Source organism: Miniopterus schreibersii (assembly GCF_964146895.1).
Source record: "Miniopterus schreibersii genome assembly, chromosome: 17".
Classification (NCBI taxonomy): Eukaryota; Metazoa; Chordata; class Mammalia; order Chiroptera; family Miniopteridae; genus Miniopterus; species Miniopterus schreibersii.
This window is the reverse complement of record NC_138117.1, coordinates 7745308-7767166: the sequence shown is the minus strand read 5'-3', so window position 1 is coordinate 7767166 and position 21859 is coordinate 7745308. Positions and strand designations below refer to the sequence as shown.

At 36.2% G+C, this 21859-nt stretch overlaps 1 protein-coding gene across 26 annotated transcripts in view; it reads right to left on the bottom strand.

The window, feature by feature from the left end:
• Window positions 1-21859, bottom strand: part of RIMS2 (regulating synaptic membrane exocytosis 2) — a 215843-nt gene that overhangs the window by 138227 nt on the left and 55757 nt on the right. For 13 of the 26 annotated variants that reach the window (XM_081117155.1, XM_081117173.1, XM_081117154.1 and 10 more), the window contains exon 1: window positions 19152-19853. The exons of the other annotated variants lie outside the window; for them this stretch is intronic. In XM_081117155.1, coding sequence (XP_080973281.1) covers window positions 19152-19273 — 122 coding nt within the window. In that variant the 5' untranslated portion in view covers window positions 19274-19853. Of the gene's footprint in view, window positions 1-19151; window positions 19854-21859 lie in introns of those variants that run through there. 26 annotated transcript variants of the gene reach the window in all.

Here is a 21859-nt window from a genome sequence, read left to right as displayed (position 1 = left end):
TACTTTTTTATCTGTTTCATATCACTTATCACCTTTTAATCATGATATGTATTTGCTGTGTTTACTGTTTCCCGGTGCATTGGTTTTACAGGCAGAAATCACTGTTCTGGTCACTTAAGTCCCAAATGCCTGGAACATAGTAGGTACTCAATAAATATTTATTGATAAGTAAATAAAGCCACATAAACAAGGGATTTTCTTCACTACATTAAAAATAATCTCATTTGCCCAACTGGACAGCTATCTGCAATATAAAAGTAGTAATATTAGCCAAAATTCACCTACTTATTTTCCTTACCTGTATTTTACCATGACAAATAAACTCACAAATTACCCAAAATACCACTCTTAAGTAAACAAGCAAAAGATGTTCCTTCAGTGCATAAATCTTGAAAATATCAACCTCTTCACTCTCCTACCTACTGAATCTCTTTTATGCTATTTGTTGATTTGTGAGAGTAATTTGAGAATTTAAGTGGTTGTTTTCAGAGATGCAGAGAAAACTACATTGCTTGACATAGGGAGAGATGAGGAGTTAAATAAAAATTTTTAAAAAGCTGTTTCTTAGTAACAGAACAGCAAGAATCTTTGAAAAATAGAGCTACAGCTCTGTCAATTAGCCTGTCACTAACCTGCGCAAGAATACAACTCAACCAAGTTACTTTAGAGAGGGACAGGTACAATGAAAGCATGTGCTAAACAAGGCTTTTCTTGGAAGAGAATTCATGGTGACAAATAAATACAGTACTGTCTGGAGAAACGACCATGACAAAACAAAACACAAAATCTATTTCATTTAAATGTTGGAATCTTCATTATACCAGTATTTGTGGTAATAGATTTTTTTCCTATATAACTCCTACATGTTTATGTGCCAATAAATACACACATAGTATGATATATATATCTTGATACAAAGCTGAAGAAACTGACAAATTATTTCTACATAATCTGCAATTCCTATCTGGCTCAATTAAATCAAAGAAACCAATTTATCTTCCAGTTAACAGAATGTTCTTTCCCAGGCAGAGAAAACAGCACCTAACATCTGCATGCCAGCACGATATGCTGGTGTTTCTTAGCTCCCGACACCAATACCGCATTGCTTCAATTAGGCATGTCAGCCCCACTCATTGCAGTGTATCTCTTTAAGATAGACACTCTCATTTCCTTAACACTTTAAGACCAGTAAAACACTGTAAAATGGACTCAGCAGATTGTCTTCAAAGTGACTGTCTTCAACAGGGGTAAATATACACTTATATCTTGGGGTACAGTTGTTTTCACTTCATTCCCAGCCTCAAATAGTGTGTCCCAAACCCTACACACCCAAAAACATTAAAATACGATGGACATTTTAAGGAAGGTTTACTGAGGTGAAGAAATTAACACTGTACCCCAGAGAGCAAAACTTCCATAAAACACCCTCTTTTTAATAATTCTGTTCTGTCCTTGAAGTAATTCTCCCTTCAGTAAAGCTCTCTTAGCCTCTTACCAGCTTGTCCCCCACACTGTTACAAAAAATAAAAGAAGGTGATGCTTGCTGAAGCGAGGCCCCAACTAAGTAGAAACCTAATGTGATGGAAGACGCTGGCGGGCCTAAGCTTTGTTAGAGAAGGCTGTTAAATTTCACCAGGTGTTTTTGTGTGGTTTGATAATATTTCAAACATGATGTTCTATTTTAAACACCACATTACAAGAGGGGTATCAGTGAAGAGGCATGTCTGCGCCCATGAGGATGATTAGACCTGGAGTTAGGACTTTCTTTTCAATGTAGCCATGTTTTTTTAATATGAATTCCCCCCAATATATTATGGTTTCTTACCACTTTTAAAGGAAAGTTTCTTCAGCAGTCTTAAAGTAACTGATAGAAAACAATATCACATTGTGAACTTACTTAATCTTTAGTTTATGCCTATTCTCTAAAAATGCATTACATAACAGCTAAAAATAGGTGTATTTTTAGATTACTTAAATCTTCTGAATGAAGAAAACAGAAAATGTACTCTGGAAACAACTGCACTGAATGTCTTCTGTTTGGCGTTCTACCATCCCTCTTCCTTCTTTCTTGGAAGAGAAGGAATGTCTTCTCCGGTCTCAGAGCTGTGGTTTGGATTGAATTGAGTACCATCCCCGCATAATAACTACCACAGTGACCAAAGCTGGGCCTGTTGACCCTGATGGATATTTGCAGAGACACTGATTTCCTGTGTTATGACTGAGGATTCAAGTGACTCTCAGAGCTACTAGAAGTCAATTTAAGGCCATGAGTCGGAGAAGTCTCCCCAAATGGAGTAAATATCCACTTAGTGATAATTAAAAATAGAAAGAAATTAGATGCATGTTATATGAAATTCAGGATCAATCCTCACCTGATGCAATATGTACTTCTGGAGTTTTCAATCAGGTAAACCAATAAATTATTTTATTTTATTTTTTTTTAATTTATCTTTACTGTTGAAGGTTTTACTGATGTCCCTTTTCCCCCATTGATCCGCTCTATCCCACATCTTTGCCCCCCAGACCTTCGCCACACTATTGTCTGTGTCCATGGGTTATGCATATATGCATATAAATTCTTTGATTAATCTCTCTCTACCTACTCCCCCACCCCTGCCTTCCCTCTGAGAAGTGATTGTTAAATATTTACCAGCACACAACTGCTTATACCATACTGTTCAGTTAAACTAGAGCCTAGAAAGAATACAGCCTGACCAATGTGGCTCAGGAGTTGAGCACTGACCTACGATCCAGGAGGTCATGGTTCAATTCCTGGTCAGGGCACATGCCGGGGTTGCAGGCTTGATCCCCAGCAGGGGGCGTGCAGGAGGCAGCCGATCAATGACTCTCATCATTGATGTTTCTCTCTCTCTCCCTTCCTCTCTCTAAAATCAATAAAGATATATTAAAAAAAAAAAAAAAAAGAGTGCAATGGTTAGCCAAACAGCCATCTCTATTCAACTGGAAAGTTCAATTCATTAGTGCAAAGAATACCTAATACAGGCTGACATTTAGCAGGAGTTAAGTCACTGTTTGAGAAAGGAAGAGAGTGAGAGAGCAAAATATAATTCTTTCTCAGTCACTGACAGCTATATACTTAATGTTACTTTTCAAAAAAACTAAAAATAGAACAAAACTCCTCAAGTTTTAATTTAACGACACCTGAAAATCTTTGCAATCCTTTGAATATGGCATTCCACTCCCAGATCCTACACCCTTTTGTTTGAGTTGCATGTTGTGACAGGATTTAAATGTATTTATAAAATCAGAACCTGTTAGAGCTTTAAAAATCTTGGTAAGTATGATTTTCAAAGATCTACTGGGCAGTGTAATGACAGCAGGCAGGGAAAGAGGGTGTCAAACTGCATTTAAAGTCCCCCAGGGAGTCAGTCACATAAAGAAAACTCAACATAGTTACCACTAGATGGCACTAGATTATATAATTGAATCTATAGTTTGAGGTATCCACAATAAAAAATTATTCTCATTTTTCTAGACTTTTATGTTATACAAAATCCCTTTTACATTATTTCACTTATTAGAATTATTTATATCATAATTCTTTGAAGAAAAAATTTTAAATGACACAAAATAAAATACAGAAAACAATTAAGTAGAAACAGAAAATCAGGATGAAACTCAGGAGTGGCAGAAGAGGCCAGAAATGAAAGTTGGGTAAAGATTTTCAAAGGATTCACGTACCATGCTAACCATTTTGAACTCATATCCTATAGAAAAGAGGAGGTTATCAGATGTTAGCACGTTAACTCATGCAGTAGTCTCCTGGCTAAACCAAGGCGCAGAAGCTAGTGTGGTGGTAGAAAGAGTAACTGGATTATTCCAATGATCCTGGTAAGAAATGATGAAATCCTTAACTAAGGCAGTGGGAGGAAATGAAACAAAATATATTTAGGAGGTAAAATCTGTGAAATTTTCTGACAAAGTAGATGTAGGAGGTAAGGAAAAAGCAAAAGAAAAGTTAACTACAGTTTTTTTCTTAAAGGACTAAATGGATAAAATTTAGAATAGAGGAAAGGAAAAGGTTTGTAGGAAAATATATGTTCTCTTTTTTTAAATCTTCACCCCAGGATAATTTTTCCATTGCTTTTCAGAGAGAGTGGAAGGGAGAGAGAAACATCGAAATGAGAGAGACACATCGATTGGTTGCCTCCTGCACATGCCAGGGATGGAACCTGCAACTAGGGTACGTGCCCTTGGCCAGAATCGAACCCAGGACCCTTCGGTCTGAGGGCCAACACAAACGAGCGAGAGTGAAACTGTCAATCTTAAAACTAATTAAACAGCTGGGAAAACTAAGAAGTAAAAAATAATGCATTTGGGTTTTTTTAAAAAGTAAGTACCTACAGTTAAAGGCTTAACCTAAGTGCCTAATTAATAATGATAATGGATGGGATGTTATATAAGTTACACTCGCTTTCTTATGTTTTCTTTCACAGTGGAACTGTACTATATCTGTAGCTGCTTACAAAGAATGAGGACCTGATTACCACTTTAACAAAATACAGGCAGAGTACCTTTTAAACCTAGCTCTGTGATTAGTAATTGTGTAACCTCAGTGTCCTGAGCTATTAAGGGGGATAAGAAACGTAATAAAGCCTGGCAGACGTGGCTCAGTGGTTGAGCATCGACCTAGGATCCAGGAGATCGCGGTCAGGGCACATGCCCGGGTTGTGGGCTCAATCCCCAGTCGGGGGCATGCAGGAGGCAGCGAATCAATGACTCTCTCATCATTGATGTTTCTGTCTCTCTCTCTCTCTCTCTCTCCCCCTGAAATCAATAAAGATATATTTTTTTAAAAAAAATTAATAAAAATGGAGTGAGATAATACATGTTCAGTGCTTAACGCACTATGTGGCACACAGTAAGTGCTTAATGACAAAAGGCATTGTTTTTGGATATTTCTGCTTACTGGGAATGCAGAGACCACATAGTATAAAAAGCAAGTTTTCTTTATTTGAACCCAGAAGAAATGTTAAATTTAAAAATGGTTTTCAAGCCTATTTTCCCACATCTTTTTCTCTATCCTTAGTTTACTCCTAGTGCACCCTTTCTCTAAGTCCCCAAATGCCCAACAAAAACAGTGGCCATTAACAGTTCTGGAATCCTGACACTGCTAAACACTAGGCATGGTGATTTACTACACTAGCTCCTCTGCCTCTCACAAAGAAGGTTCTATTATCACTGCCTCTGCACAAATAAGGAAAGTAGAACTCAGAGAGCTCAGGTGAAAGAAGAAATTCAGGGGATGAGGGTGAACTGGAACAGCCCGGGTCGTTTTACTCCCGAGCCTGTACTCTTAAAGAGTCCCATGCTTCCCGGTGTGCAGCTCGGCGAGCTGTCCTTGCTCGCCGGGGAATACATATTAAAATGTTATTCTTTTTCTCCAATCACTGCATTCAACTAAGCTCTGCTGAATTTACCTTTCCAATCCCATAATGACATCAAATGGCTTAAGGATAGCTGCCTTCAAGCACGTCCACTTGACCTATAGGAAATTCATTGTGGTAGATACTGCTAGAGTCCCGTGATACCAAAGTTTCTTCCCCTTCTGGGTGCACAGAACACTGAATTCTCACCCCCCTTCCAGTCAGGAGAAGCCAAGAGCTCGATTCCATCCCATGAGGAAAGTTTATCGTCTCTGGGCTGAGGCAGTGAAAAGCCCACGTGCAGTTCTCCAGTCCCTCCTGCGCCCACAGGCACTAGGCAGTGCAGCTGCAAGATGGCTGAGCTGCGACTGCTGGACCACACGGCAAGCACTGCTCTGGGGAGTCAGTCACCCCTACCCACCGCCACCGCATCACACTCTACCCCACTCTACAAGAGCAAGAGTAAACCCTTTTTATTAAAGTTTTGTATGTTAAGCATTGAGATTTTAGAGCTGTTTGTTACTGCTACATAACCATTCCAGTTTTGATTATAGACATACACCTTCCACAACTGGTCTGCAGTTAGCAATTGCAAGAATATTAAAATCAAACTATTTTCTGAACATACAAAAAAGAAGAAAATAAACTCAACTGTTAGTCATGTGTTTGAAAGCTCACTGTTCTAACTATGTAGAATACTTAGTTAGAATACAACTTTTTAATTTACATTATTTTTCTTAGATTATTTATTCTACTCTTATTTCAAGGAACCATCCCCATTGCATTATTAAACTTTTTCATATTTTATGGACATTACAAATATTTTAGGATTATCAAAATTATAGGGCAACTTACAGATAATTAGCAAAACATATAATAAAAATAGTTTATAATTCTTAGTAAAAATATATTACACATACTAATAGAAAATTCACAATCATATTAAAATCAATTTCCCTGGCTCTAAAAGGTATCAGTAAGAAACCTGACATACAACTATTTAACTGTGACTATGCATTTTTTATTTCCCTTTTGATTTAATACATTACTTCATAAAGAAGAAAGCTTTAAATGAATATTAAAAGAGTTGTTCTCTAAGCACCCTTTATGCCTGAATATAAAAAGTCACAACAGATGTGACAGTAAACAACTTATAATGTAAAACTGTAAAGTATAATGAGACTTTAAAAATTAATTTTATGAAACTGACAAAATAAATAAATAACTAGGTTGTTGTTTAACATTTATCTAAAAGTTAAGCAAAAGCTTGCCTCACTCAAAGACAACAGAGATTTAATATAGAAAATTATATAACTAATACACTTTAATTATCCAGCAATAGATATAGGATTCTAAATATACTTTCAGAAAAGAAGTCATATGCAACAGGGAAGATCCAGTACAATTTCAATCATTCACATTAAAAATATATGACTTACCTACTAAACCCCAAGCCTACTTTCTTAGCTCAGCTGCCTTAGAGTTGTTAACAGGAAATATAAGTGTAAGGTAAAATTAGAAAGCCACAGTGATGCGGAAAGAGTAGGTGTCCACAAAAGACAAAAAGATCAAAACCAGGCTGCCATCAGTTTCTTCACCCTCAATCAAAAACCAGAGCATTTGGTCTTTGACATTCATTGGAGAACTACACAGGCACCAGGGAGCTACACTGGAAGATGATCCTTCCTCTAAGATAGTACTTAGTGGCCTCTGTAACAGGACTCCAAATGGCACATGCACAAGAGGAAATCTACTGAGCTGTCAATGACGTAGGGACCCAAGTATGATGAAATGAGAAAACCATCTGACAATTTATTACCAACACCAAGCATATATTATTACATTTTAAAATGAAAGCAGTTCATCTGGGATTGGGGTTGAGTGGGTCCAGAGAGCACAAGTAAGTGGCCCAGACTACCAAGTCACTTAAACTACTGCATCAATGCCTCTGCTGCAGTTCCATATCCACTTACAATCAGCTGAAGAAGCAAGAAAAAGACCAACCCTAGATAATGAATGGGCAGGCTCAGGATGTGAGTGTAAGCTGAAAAGGGAATGCTGCTGGACCTCAGCCCCATTCAAGGCTGGCCCAGAAAAGTAGCGATGGGGGGAAATCCTCTCAATGGGTAGAGCTTCAGGGAGTATATTTGGTTATCCATTTTATGTGAAAAGAAAAAATATATATATATGGACTTATGGATAGTGGTGAATAGCCAGCAGATTGATTGATCAGAGGCCAAAAAAAAAAGCAAGACTGGAAGATTAGGGACAAGGAGTTCCAATAAAGAGGCATGTGAATGGACCTATCAGTAAGTTGAAGGTATGTGGACCTTTGTATTGCACATTTTGTGTTTCAGAGAACATCAGCTACAAAAGAAGCATTAAATAATGAAGTAGACCCATGGATTGGTCATAGCATGTCAGCTCTGTCTTTCCCAACCCCACCCACCCCCATAAGGGAAATAAATCCATGGTGGCAGATATGTAAGCTATGCACGTACCCAACAGTGTATTCTACTCTCACCATGACTGATAAAGATGCTGCTCCTGATGAATGAATGACCTGTCAACCACAGATCCCGTCAATATGATGCCATCCTTCAAGAAGACCAACTGAACATTTGGTAATAAGTTGGCTACACTGAACTGCTTCCATCCTGTAATGGTCAATAATTTATTCAAACAGGTATAGATAGCCATTCAGGTGTGGGTTTGCCTTTCCGGCCCAAAGTACCTCAAAGTACCACTGTGCATGTGCTTATAATCTGCTTTACCTACATGGATTATCACATAACAAACTTCAGACCAAGCAAAGGACATATGTCTTTGTAGTGGTAATGCAGTAAGGATATCAATCATGGAATCCACTGATCTTACCCATACTGTGGCATCCAGAACCTTTGATCCCAATAAAACATAGGAACGTCCTGTAAAACACGTGGCTGAGACTCCAGGTTGCAGTAGACACCCTGCAAGGAAGGGACACTCACTATCTTTTAGGATATAGTATACTTCTAAGTCACTAGCTATCATATGTCGCTGTGTCCCCAATAGGAAGGATACACAGGTCAGGAACCAAGTAGAAGTAAGAGTGACCCACTAACCACTACTGCCAGCTACCCACTTAGGAAATGTATACCACAGTGCTGCTTCAGGCTCTACGGGTCTGGAGATCCTGGTTCCCAAAGCACGGGCTGCTTCGTGGGGACACGGAACCAAGCAATGGCTACTGCCTATTCATTTTGTGCTTCTTGTGCCAGAAAAGAGCCACCACGCTGGCCAGAGTAACTGGCCCCGATCGTTGCGAGGAGGTAAGATGGCTGCTAAAAATAGGGGCAGGAGAACACGTCTGACATTCAGATTATCCACGGGATAATAGTCTTGTTATTTGCCAGTCGTATTGCCACTATAAATGGGAATCCATCATAAGGACATGATGACAAGGGGCTAAGACTCTGCAGCAATGAGCGTCAGATTCTAACTACCAGACAAGTCACTTAGACCAACAGAGGTGAGGGAAAAAAGGAGTGATAAGCATCCATTATGGCCACAGGGTCAACTGCAGCAGGAGGGGACAAGTCCTCCTCATAACCTGAGGCCACACCCCTGACTAGCTCTTCCCTGTCGTGTCACTCACTGCCCCATACTTTTCCCTGACGAGCACTAGCTCAACAGAGCAGGGACACCTGGATTCCGACCAGGCTGTGTCTAAGCGACTTGCACCAAGAGACTCCTCGTTTTCGTTTTCTAACTCTTAGCACAAAGCCTTGTGAACTGGACTTTCCAAGTGCAAGGCAGCCAGAAGAAAGTAGGCTTCAAGGTTCATATTAATTAAATATCAAGATTCTGACTTTTAACTTAAAAAGCCAGTCCGTCACCTACCTGCAAGTGTCTTTTCCATTAGGGCAGAATCAAGGTGAGACCAAAGGCCTAGTTTAAGAATGGTTCCTCTGAACACAAATTTTCCCCGTAGTGAGTTGACATGTCACAGTATAAGTTCTCTAAGGATGGAGGTCCTGACCTTCTTTCCTACCAGCTCCCCCCTCAGTGCCTATAAAGCACCTGACAAATTGTAGGTACTTAAATATTAGTTAAAAGAATAAATTAGAAGTACACTGCTGGTGGGAATGCAGACTGGTGCACCACTATGGAAAACAGTGTGGAGTTTCCTCAAAAAATTAAAAATCGAACTGCCATTTGACCCAGTGATCCCACTTCTAGGAATATATCCTAAGAAACCCAAAATACCAAGCAGAAAGAACTTCTGTGCCATGTTCATAGCAGCACAAGTGAAAATAGCTAAGATGTGGAAACAGCCCAAGTGCCCATCAGTAGATGAGTGGATAAAAAAGCTGTGGGACATTTTCACCGTGGAATACTACGCAGATGTAAAAAAGAAGGATCTCTTCCCTTTGGGACAGCATGGAGGGACCTGGAGAGTATTATGCTAAGCAAAATAAGCCAGTCAGAGAAAGAAAAGTATCACATGATTTCACTCATATGTGGAATCTAATGAACAAAATAAACTGATGAACAAAATAGATCCAGAGACATAGAAGCATGGAACAGACTAAGAGATCTCACAGGGAAGGTGAGGGTAGGGGAGTGGGTTGGGAGAGATTAAGCAAAGAACTCAGATGTTTATAAGCATAACCCAGGGACACAGACAATGGTCTGGGGAAGGCCTGGGGGTGGGGTGGATGCGGGATGGAGGGGATCAATGAGAGGGAAAAAGGGGACATCTGTAATACTTTCAACAATAAAGATTTTTTTAAAAAGTACTTGATAGCTGCCTTTGTTTTAAATAGGTACCTTTTAACTTACAATGGTGAGTTACATACACTCGGTACTAGAAAAGGGTGAGCAAAGTTCAACACCTGCGCCAGGGTCAGGGTTCCAGATTAAAATTTAAAAGGTAGCTAAGTGGTGTCTACAGCTGGGCAAGTCTCAACAAAGGTGGGGGGGGGGGGAACAAAAAAAAAAAAAACAGGAAAAAAAAGAATACTCGTAAAAAATAATGTGGAAGAAAAAAGCCAGGCAACATTTCAAGCACACATGGGGGAAGACCGTGTGAGGTCGCAGGAGGCAGTGGCCACCTGCAAGCCACGGACAGAGGCTTCGGGAGAAACCAAACCTGCCGACACCTTGATCTTAAACTCCTAACCTCCAGAGCTGCGAAAAAATGATGCCTGTGGCATAGGCGGTCCCGTGTGTGGTACTCTGTCATAGCAGTCCTAGCAAACCAATACAAATGAGTAAATATTTTTTAAAATATTTTTTAAACTTTTTTATAACCAATCAATATAGAGCAATATGAAAGCAACAAATGTTATTACGATAAGCACTTTTATTTGTTCATTGTGAAAATGTAATTAATTTAATGTTTTAAGAAAGCAACTTGAAAATAATAAGGAGTCTTAGAAAAGAGCTTTGACCTACTAATTGAACTTTGGGGAATCTTTTAGAGTGAAATCCTGAATTTAAAATAAAAGGTAGAATCAATAATTATTATTATTTAATTCATGTTTATTATTTGTCAGGCCATGTTCTAAATGCTTTACATGTTTTAGCTCATTTAATTCTCATAAAATTCATTGTCACATTATTTTTTTGTTATATTTAAAATTATAAAACCCAAAGCATTTGCTGTTACTATTTTGGTATATTATCTTTTCTCTATGCGTTTATTTCTTACTTGTAAAACAAAAACCACATTTATGTTATTCTTTTCACTTGACATGAGTCGGGGAAGTAAAAAAGCATTATTATTCTATTATCAAATTACTGAAAATATAATGCAAGTCAACAGAAAACTAAGATTTTGCTTTATATGGAAGACTTTATAAACCCACATAAAATGAAGTTAAGCTCTATTTCTTTAAGTATCCTAATCTCAAATATTTTGGGGTTTTGTTTTTGTTTATTTTGCACTTCAATTATAGCTGCACTAGAAGTAATGTTAGTATCAGATAAGTATGAGACATAACGCTATTTCTTAATGCCAATCCGAAAATGTCTGCAGATGTATAATCAAGTGTAACCACAAACAGGATTCAAACAAATTTGGTGGAAGCAGTCTGAGAATTTTAAACAGATGCTAAGAGAGTTCTGAACCATCTGCAAGATCTGATGGCGGAAGCTAATGGCATTGAGACAGCACCGTGGGCCTGCGAGGACTGAAAATCTTGCTCCGAGTCATGTGCTAGCCTCTTGTTGCCGATATGGAGATTTATACCAAGAGAGAAAATTGTCAAGTCTAGTGTTCTCGGTGTTTAGCAATAAACATCCAAGTAAAAGAGATAACTCATAAAGTAATGGCATACGTAAGAAAGGGAAAAGGAAGGAAATTATTTGTTCCTCAGAACTCCTAAGAAAAAGGCAACAATTTCAGATGTGGAAACAAGTTTTAGAGATTTTGCATTTATTGTTTCCAGAGATAAAAACCAAGATGAAATTCATATTTCCTGATAGAAGTAGGTATAGGGGAGAGGATTTATGGTAACTAATTAATTGAGAACAATTAAATTAATTCCCAAGCCACAGCACTGAGGACCTAGGTGAGCCCAGATACCCTAATTTAATATCACTACAGACAATACAGGAAACTCGGCAATCTAGGGATTTTACCCATTAACTTACAGACCATGCACGCTGTAAGGCCTATTAGACACCTGCTACTCCTGCCTGTAACAAAGGTCTCCCTTCGCAGAAACAGTGAAATTTTATACCTTGCAAGAAAGGGAGGGAGTGGAGGGAGAGGAGAGAGGAGCGAGAAGGCAGGGAAGAAAGAAAAACAAACTTCTGTTCTGAGCGTGTTCATTTAATATACACTTGCTCTACGACTGCTGTGAATTAACAAGCGCACCTCCCAGTGGCAGCTATGGTTAAAACTGCCCAACTTTTTGAATTAACATTTCACTCTTGAATCATTTCATTCCCAAAAAACTTGTTGGAAAACACTTTGGCATTATCTCTTAAAATTGGACATATGAATGGAATATATTCCAGAGAAACTCCTACATATGTACATCAGGAGATATGTTTATAGCAGCATTTTCACAATAGCAAAAATTTAGAGACAATCCAAAGGCCCATAGGCGGGAGAGTGGATTAAAAACTGTGATGTAGTCACACTACAGAATATCACACAGCAATCAAAATAAATAAAGTAAAATTAAGTGGAAATACACAGAACAGTGCCTCTTATAAAGGTAAAACAACACATTGTTTTTAGAAATAAATAAAGTAAAAGAATGAGGAATGTGGGTTCAATATAATTGCCGCAAACTGTAGGAGTTGGGAACATGGAATGAGGTAAACAAATGGTTAGATGTAAACTATCGCTCAGGCTCCAGCTCTTCTTTGGGGTGGTAGGTACATGGGTGCTTATTAGATTATTATTAATTAATTAACATTTTCCTGAGTAGCTAGTATAAGGTTTCCCTTCTTGCCATAAAACTGGGCAGAATCGCCCTAGCCGGTTTGGCTCACTTAAGGGTCCCGGGTTTGATCCCAGCCAAGGGCACGTGCCTCGGTTGCAGGCTCCATCCCTGGCCCCAGTTGGAGCACATGTGGGAGGCAACCAATTGATGTGTCTCTCATCGGTGTTTCTCTCTCTCTCTCTCTCTCCCCCCTCCACTCTCACTGAAAAGCAATGGAAAAAAATATCCTTAAGTAAGGATTAAAAAAAACGAACAACTGGGCAGAATAGATGAAACAACCACTTTAAGGCAGTGGACATGGTACAATGCTGAGAATCTTGAAATAGAAAATGCATATAAGTTTCACACTAACTTTCTGATTACAAACTATTTTATAACCATAGCATGAGGAACTGAAGCCCAAGCAGAGAGCATAGCACTTACTGAGCACAAGAAACAGCTGCTAAAAACAGATTAGAATTCAGGCTTGCTAATGCAGTGGGACATGTGATGCTAGAGTGAAAAAAAGGGAGCTAAGAGACTAAATTCCAGAAACGGGCATAGAATTTTTACTCAGGTTCATGTCCAGATCCTAAGCTGTACATATGCAAGGTTTCTGAAGCCTGGTAGGTTGCACCTACTGAGGCCTGAAAAACAAAGAGAAATTTCAGGACTCACACAGTATTATGAAACTCTCTGATCAACCAGGCTTAGAGAGATATTTGTGAAATTCCCAGACATTCAGTTGAGATCCCAAAAAGGTCATGCATTAAAAGTAAGAAACTACACTCTAGGTGTATGGGCTGTGTGTGCCCTATGACAAAGGAAAAAAGGAAAGAATACTATCTAAACAAGGCCTAAAACCAGGCTTTGATAAGATCAAGGTGGTCCTCCTTAGTATAACTAAAGGACATGATATTTTTGAAAAGCATTCTTTAGATGGAAACATAATAGTATAGTGACTTTACCATATCACATAGCCAGTAAGTAGCCAATTCAAGACATAAACGCAAGTCCTGAGACTACACAAGGTAAAGCTACCACAATATTTGTAGAAAAATCAGGCATAAGTCAATCCTTGATTAAACATGGCCGCTGTCCTTGTCATTTTCCATTACCTCTATCTCTGACATTTCAAAGGTCACACAATGAGATGGAAAATTCAAAGGAGTTTAAGAAGTCCTGAGTTTGATTTAAGTAATCAGCTAAAATGGTGTTTCTTAGAGTTTAATGTGGGTCCCATGTCCCAATTTCTAAACCAGAGCTGTTCTACTTTTACCTACTTTACATATTGAGTTAAGTTTTGGAAAAAAATGTTCTCTGATAAAAACAAACCAAAAGCATAGATTAAAAAACACTAGGCAAGACAAAAAGCCTTTAAATTTTAAGATACAGGTACTACAATTTTAAAGTTCAATGGCCTTTTCTATTTTGTCCAAAAGGAAGTGTCCACATATATTTCTGATATCCTTAAAACTTCTCAAATTCAGAAGCCAAACTCAAATTGTGAATCAGTCGTAGGAATTCTTTTGCTGAGTACATGAATCTTTGTCATTCATAAATGGATATGAAAATAGCCATAGCACATATGAAATGAATTCATTTTACTATTCGGTTAATAGTGCCAGAATTAAACAGAAAGAAGTTTACCAGTAATTGTCTTCTTTGAGTTTTCTAAGATCCTTGATGATCATATAAAAGTTTATAATAAAAAGTACAGTTAACATTTTACCTGCCAGTCATCAACAAAAGCAATAGCTTTATAAAAAGTTATTTCAATAAGGAAAATACTTAAAGATTTTTTATCAATATCAGATTAAGTATCTAGTAATAATTGTGGTATCTAGCTAAGGTCCACAATACAGATTTGAGTAAAAATATTAATGATATATATCTATGAATTAAGTCATTTTGATTAGAAATATAGAGATACTTGTCAAGATAACTTTTTATGTCTACAGTATATAATTTTTATATTTGTAATTATTATATATTTAACAAGGTTTATGTGTGTATATAATATGTGCATGTGTGTGCACACCTGTGCATGTGTATCAGACTACTAGGTGGCTCTATACTTCAGAATGCAGACTGTTTATGAAATATGATCCTATCATGATATATTGATTGTGCTGTGCTCCAACCAACTCCAAACGATACACACTGTGAGTGTTGCATTCTCAGAGCTATGAAAAATAAGCATGCTGTTCTTTCAACGTCAAAGTAGCCAATAATGTGCTGTGATAAATAACAGGTGTCTGTGCCAAAATCCTGAACACATACTGATGGCTTCATTATAAGCCAAAGCAATAAATAGCAAATACTGTGTAAATGATTAAATACTTCCAACCAAAAACACTACCAGGCTAAATAATTAAACGTTTATTTTACAAATACAAATTTTATTTTAAATAACACCAATGTTTTATTTTTATATTTTTAAGTAATATTAATGTTTTAGAACTGTGAAAATGTTTCAGTGAAAAAGAATCCATTTACACTAGGTGATGTTAAGCTTTCCATTTCTTTTTTATAATTAGAGCAGCTCCATAGTTTATTGTCAAATAAACACTTTAGAGAGTAAAGTGGTACTAATAATAAGTAGTGGAAGACAGCAGGCATAAACTAGCACTAGTTACAAAGCAGAACTTACTTATGGTTAACTTACTTACAATTAAAAACACCAACAAATCCAAACATTCTTTGGTCTACTAAGTTGTTTTACTCTTACATCTAATATGAAAGTCTGCATATCTTTGAATATGAAAGTCTGCACATGTAAACGAAAAGAAGAGAAAGACTGTCTTTAATACCTATTATGAGTAAATCTAGTCCTATTATGCCCCTGTGTGGCCAGCCAGCACAGCAGATTCACCGGCTCACATTTGGTGACAAAGAAATAATTACATCTGAAGGAAAAGACATATTTCTTGACTGTACAAGGAAAATTACTAAAAGTCAGCAAATGGAAAAATTTAGGAGATATTAAGTGCATTTTCCAGAATTTTATCACAAAAGATAGTCATCATCTTTTGAATACTGTTGAAAACAATTGGTTACTCAATGCAGTGAACTGTAGTAAAATGTACCACTAGCATCCCAGTATTTATGTTTCCTTCCAAAGACAAGATCACGAAACTTAAATTTCATAAGAAATTTAGGACTTAAGGACTTTTCTACTGGCAACAAAAGCAATTATCTTTGTATCCCGGTTAATTTATTTGGGGAAAAATGAGTTTACAGTAAGGAAACTTGATAAAAAGTTTAAGTGGCATTTCATCAAAACCTATCAAGTGGATTGACATAGGACACAGACACTGGTTTGTTTTTTCTTGCTGGGCCTTCAGTTGTTTCATTTTAACTGTAAAAGGGCAAAGGATATCTTGCCACCTCTTTTATGCACTAAAATGGTACTCAAGAGCCACAATGATAAGAGAATCAGTTAAAAACTTTCAGTGTGAAACCTAAGGGTTGTGCTATATGATTTCCAACAAAAAGTTAGTCTAAAATAGTCTAATGATTTTCACTCACAAATAAATTTCAATTATTCATCAGATAATAAAATGCTTTAATCTATATTAGTCTCCAGTTTAGTGATTTATGATACATAAAATATTATTGGTATTTTTAAAATCTTTGCTCCTTTGGCAAGTTGAACCTGGAAATGTTTTTGGAGCAATTATTTTGGGAGATGTTTGTCTTTTAATCATTTATTGCTAATATGTCATAGAAGTAAACCACCCTATCATCTGACAACCTGATGAAAGTTGCGTTGCAGATTTATGGATGAGATTGGGCACCTAGAAAAAGTCTCAAGAAAACTACTTGAAAGGGCCTTCTTTTAATAATACACTGTCTCCAATTGATGCATAGTTTTATTCTAGTAATTTCTCCTAGAAAGCAATTCAGAAGAAAATATAATCTAATTGTCCACATCCCTGATGTTATTTGCTATCAGTTTAAAGATGTAATTAATATCACAATACAAATACTGAATATTTCATTTCAACTAGTCCAAACAAACAAGTACTATTCATGTAATAACAACCAAACTGTTCTTTCCAGAGATGATGCTTATATAATTGATGCTTCAAATCTCAAAAGCGTAACATCTAGTCCATGAAGTTGAAAGGCTCGTTATTTAGGAAAAAAGTTGTAAGATAACATCTTCTGATGACATACTAAGGCATTCTTTTTCCATTTTTTTCCTTCAAGGATGATTTTTTTGAATACTGTCTACATCTTACTTTCTGACTCAATGAAATGTTGATGCTTAGGTATTTGTACTTTTTTTAATCTAAGCAGAATAATAATTTTAAAAGACCATTGTGTCTGATCTGAACACATGTAGCCAAAACATTAAAATATGTGGAAGGGGGCATTAATTGCATGTTCTTATAAATTTATTTTTACTCTTCAAGCTTCTAAAATAATAACTATTTGTAAACTGGTTTTGTACTTGATTAGCTATGAAGATCAATAGATCGACATGTGAAAAAATGTCATATTTTTTATAAGACCAAGAAGTTAAGAACATAGGCAGGGATTTTTTTTTCCCTAAAACAGAATAAATTCTTTATTGATTAATTGATAGTTTCAGATAATTTAGGTAAAAAATAAGTTAAATAAGACTGGTCTTACAGAATTCTTAGAAAGTCCACAATTTAATGTTTAATTACAACAGCATAAAATTCCAGATTTTTAATAATGATAGCACTGCAATTATTAGCATAACAATAATAAAAGGAACTTGAGGCCAAAGCAAATATGTAATGGGAATGCACACAATTCCCTCAAAAAATAGATATTCTCATATTTTAAAACTAGTAGCATTTACTTTAAAATTAATTCCATACTATGCTGATAATAGCACAATTTCTAAAGTGAATATATACCCAGCCCCAATATTAATATTTTTAAACACATAAATTCTTGGCATTAAAAGAAGAGAGAAATCAAACAAGAAAAGATTCATAAGGGATGAGTACAGAACCTAAAACTCTGGTAGCTTTGGGTCAAGGAATTTTTAAGAAAGCCATACTGCCTCTTCTATTTAAATCAATACAGATTGTTTTATCATAAATCATACACTTAAACAATGTATTACTAAATAAGAACCCACTATCTTAAAATATAGATAGCCTGTTATAGAATATCATAGCATTTCACATGCTGTTATATATTTTACATTAGTCTGAAAACAAAATATTAAAAAAATGAATTAGTTAATTGAACAGAGCTGCACTGAGGAAAAGTGAAATTTTATAAAAAGGAAACCTGCTGTTCCATAATTAATAGAAAGGTCATAGATATATTTATCATTGGTAAACATTTTAAATGCCTACAAATTTATAAAGCCTCCTTTACATTTGCTAAATTAAAGCACATACTCTTAATAGGTATTTTTTCATCTCTAAAATAGGCTGCCTCACATTGTTCAGAGACCCTAAAAGGAAGAGACCTGCAAAACCATTCGATATTCTATGCACTATTAGTTTTCCCTCAATTTCCAGAAGGTTTCAATGCATTACCATTTCCTTCTCAGTCTTTCTCCACATGTATTTAGTTAAATTTTTTTTCTATACTTGGTACATAACATTAGAAATTCTGAAAAGACAAGCAACTTAAAGGAGGGGAAAACTGCATGATAAAATTGCAATTTAAAAGCATTCTTTAATAGGCTACCTCTTTTCTTGCAAGCTAGAGAAAGCATCTAAAAACATATGTTCATAATTTAGCAACCTTCACCACACACACACACACACACACACACACACACAAAGATCAGCTGAAAAGCAAGAGAATTTATAACAAAGCATCTTTCCAAACTACCCAATCTAATACAAAGCATTATTAGCAGTTCCATAATGTAGCTGTTTAAAAGTGATTATTGATCTGCCCTGCATAGAGGAATATCTTAGACCTAGGAAACATCCCCCGCATGTTTTACAAAGAGCATGCATGGCTGCTAATTCATATCTTCTAGCAAATCACGTATGATTATACAGCCCCATCCCCACATATGCAATATAATCTGTGTCATGATCACAAAGAAAAAAATTCAGGCATTTCAAGTTAATCCTTTTATTTATTAGAAAATTAAATCGTGAAACAGCCTGTATGTTTCAGAGGTCAAGCTAAATTTAAGATGCTTTCTGTGCTTTGAAGTAAGCTTGTTTTCTTTCTTAAATCAATTCAGAACACTACATAAGATTTTATATTTCTGATCAAAAGGCAACACCCTTATAATGCTAACATTTTAATACAGAACAATTTCTACAGACATATAAGATTATTCTGAAAATACCAATACTAAAAGAAAATATAGTTTAGCTTTACTCACCTTGCATTGTTCAGCGTTTGTCCAAAAAGCTCGTTTTGCAAAATATTTGGTGGGGATGAAAAAACCCCATGAAAATGAGATAAAACAGAATTGCAGACCTGGCGCAATGTCTCAAATTGCATTTTCTTTTTTTTCTTTTTTTTCTCTTCTCCCTTATTTTTCCTTACCACCTGTCTTTAAAGTCATCTATTTGCACACACCATCAAATAAAAACATGCCAATCAAGTTCCATATTTCTCCTGAGCTCTGTAAAAACTGTGCTTAAATGAGCAGAGGTGGATAGTTAATTGTACAGTCATTATTCTAATTCAGTCGTAGAAGATTCAGTACCGTGCAGCTTTCGGCTTGCTCCTGACTGAAGCAAGAATTCTAAACAGCAATAAGCTTTTTGGGCTTTCCCAGCTGAAGTGTGAAGCTGAGCTGCTTTCATGTACTCTACTCATATTTCTCTAAGCCTATTAGAAACACGCAATGAATAGATGCTGTCGTCAGGAGTTTCAGCACATCTGGCTGCCAGCAATAAAACCTAAGAAGTAATAAAAATGGGGACGAGGTATCTTCTCAATGCTACTACCAGGTAAAAGGGAGAGAAATTATGCATCCTCCAACCCTTTTCTCTTTCCCTGAAAAATAAATCACTCCAGCAACAGAGTATATAGGTCTCTCCAGTGTTCGAGCTGCTGCATAGGACCAGAACACTCTAAAAATAAGTGGCCTATCCTTCTTTTGATATCATGAAGCCATAAAAATATGATAGACCACAGAGCCTTTACTGCCAGCATTTATAATGCCATACTTCTAAAGACACATTTGGAAAACATGTATTTCATCATCTTAATTTCTTATCTAACTTTAAAATGTCTCCTTTTTTTTTTAAGTCAATAATGTTCAATCTGGTCCCTTTTTAAAGGCCACACATAGTGAATACATGATTAGTCATGTAATTTTAGGGGGGGAAAATACCCTATCAATTAAAAGTCACTTAAGCAGCACACATATCAACTTTCCCACAAATCAAAAGCACAACTAACACCAGTGAGACTATCGATTGTTATTAACTTATTTCAATAATGGTGGTCATAGCATTTTTCAGAAAAGGGTATTTCCTGAAGGCTCCAGTATTCTTAGAATACCCCAGATCACCATCTTTTCTCAATGAATAGTTCAGGATAGATAAAATCTTAGGTTATTCTATATCCAGGGGTGTCTATCTTTCTACAAAAGATCTTCTAAAAGTATATAAACCAAATTTTAAAAATCAACACATTTATACAGATGATTAATATTCATTGATCTTTACTTGCTCCTAAACCATTACATTTATTTAACAGATAATCCCTTTTAGCCCTTTCTTTTTTACCTCAACTTTAGCCCTAACTCCCCCTATTCCCTTCCACACACATAACACTATCAATAAGTAGGCACGGAAATACACTAAGATGATTTTTTAAAACTGGCGAATTCTTTTTTGACATAAATAAACATGTCACAAAAGAGCCACACAAAATAAATAGGTAATAATATAAAATGTTAAATGACACAAAAATAAATATTCTATGATGTAAAATTTTAAACTAATTTATTTTTTTATAAATTAAGATGTTCAATTATGAGTTTGTCCTCAACTAAAAAGTGCTCCTATTTTGCTTATTATTTAAGCAATAATTTTTATAGGCGCACACTAATCTATCTATGAAATACATATACACACACATGAAGTATTTTTTGGTTTATAAAGTGCTTCTAAATTTATTTTTTTAATATCCAGAAAACATTGTGAGTAGATAGTAATGTTGCTATCATTTTATTAAATTTCTTTTTTAATTTTTATTGAATTTATTGGAGTGACATTGGTTAATAAAATTATATAGGTTTCAGGTGTACAAGTCTATAATATAACATTCATATATTGTACTGAGTGTTCACCACCCAGAGTCAGGTCTCCTTCCATCACCATTTATCCTGTTTACCTTCTTCTGCCTCCCTCCCCCCTCCCCTCTGGTCATCACCATGCTGTTGTCTGTGTCTATGAGGTTATTTGTTTTTGCTTAATCTCTTTACCTACTTCACCCAGCCCCCAACCTCCCTCCCCTCTGACAGCGGTTGGTCTGTTTTCTGTACCTATGAGTCTGTTTCTATTTTCTTTGTTTATTTTGTTCATTAGATTCCACCTAAAAGTGAAATCATATTGAGGGTGTAGGGAACTAAAGATCACACAGCTTGTAGAAGATTTGAATGAACGTCTTTACTGTGGACTCCATTTCAAACGCTCTTTCCCCATCATTCTGTCTTCTATATATGTACACACATGGGCACACACACACATGCACACATCTACTGGTGAACAGAGCAGTCTCTACAGATGAATTGAAAAACTACTTGCCAGTGACAATCAGGAATATTTTGGTTGGAGCAAACATCTCAAAATCTTTAACTCACAAGTAACGTTAAATGGGTTTCTTCCATTTAACTCAAACAGAAGCTTCACATTTTTAAGCCTCTGATCATAATTTGTTTTTCACACCTATGAAAGATCAATTTCTATAAGTTGAAACATATACATTAAAATTCTTAATTTCAAAGCTCATACCCTCTGTGATAAAAAGTATAAACATATGTATAAATCTCCCCCCATGGGTAGACTGAGTTTTTATAATCAAAAGCCCTTTTGAAGCAAGTCTATTAAAAAAGAGGTTGATTGCACAGCA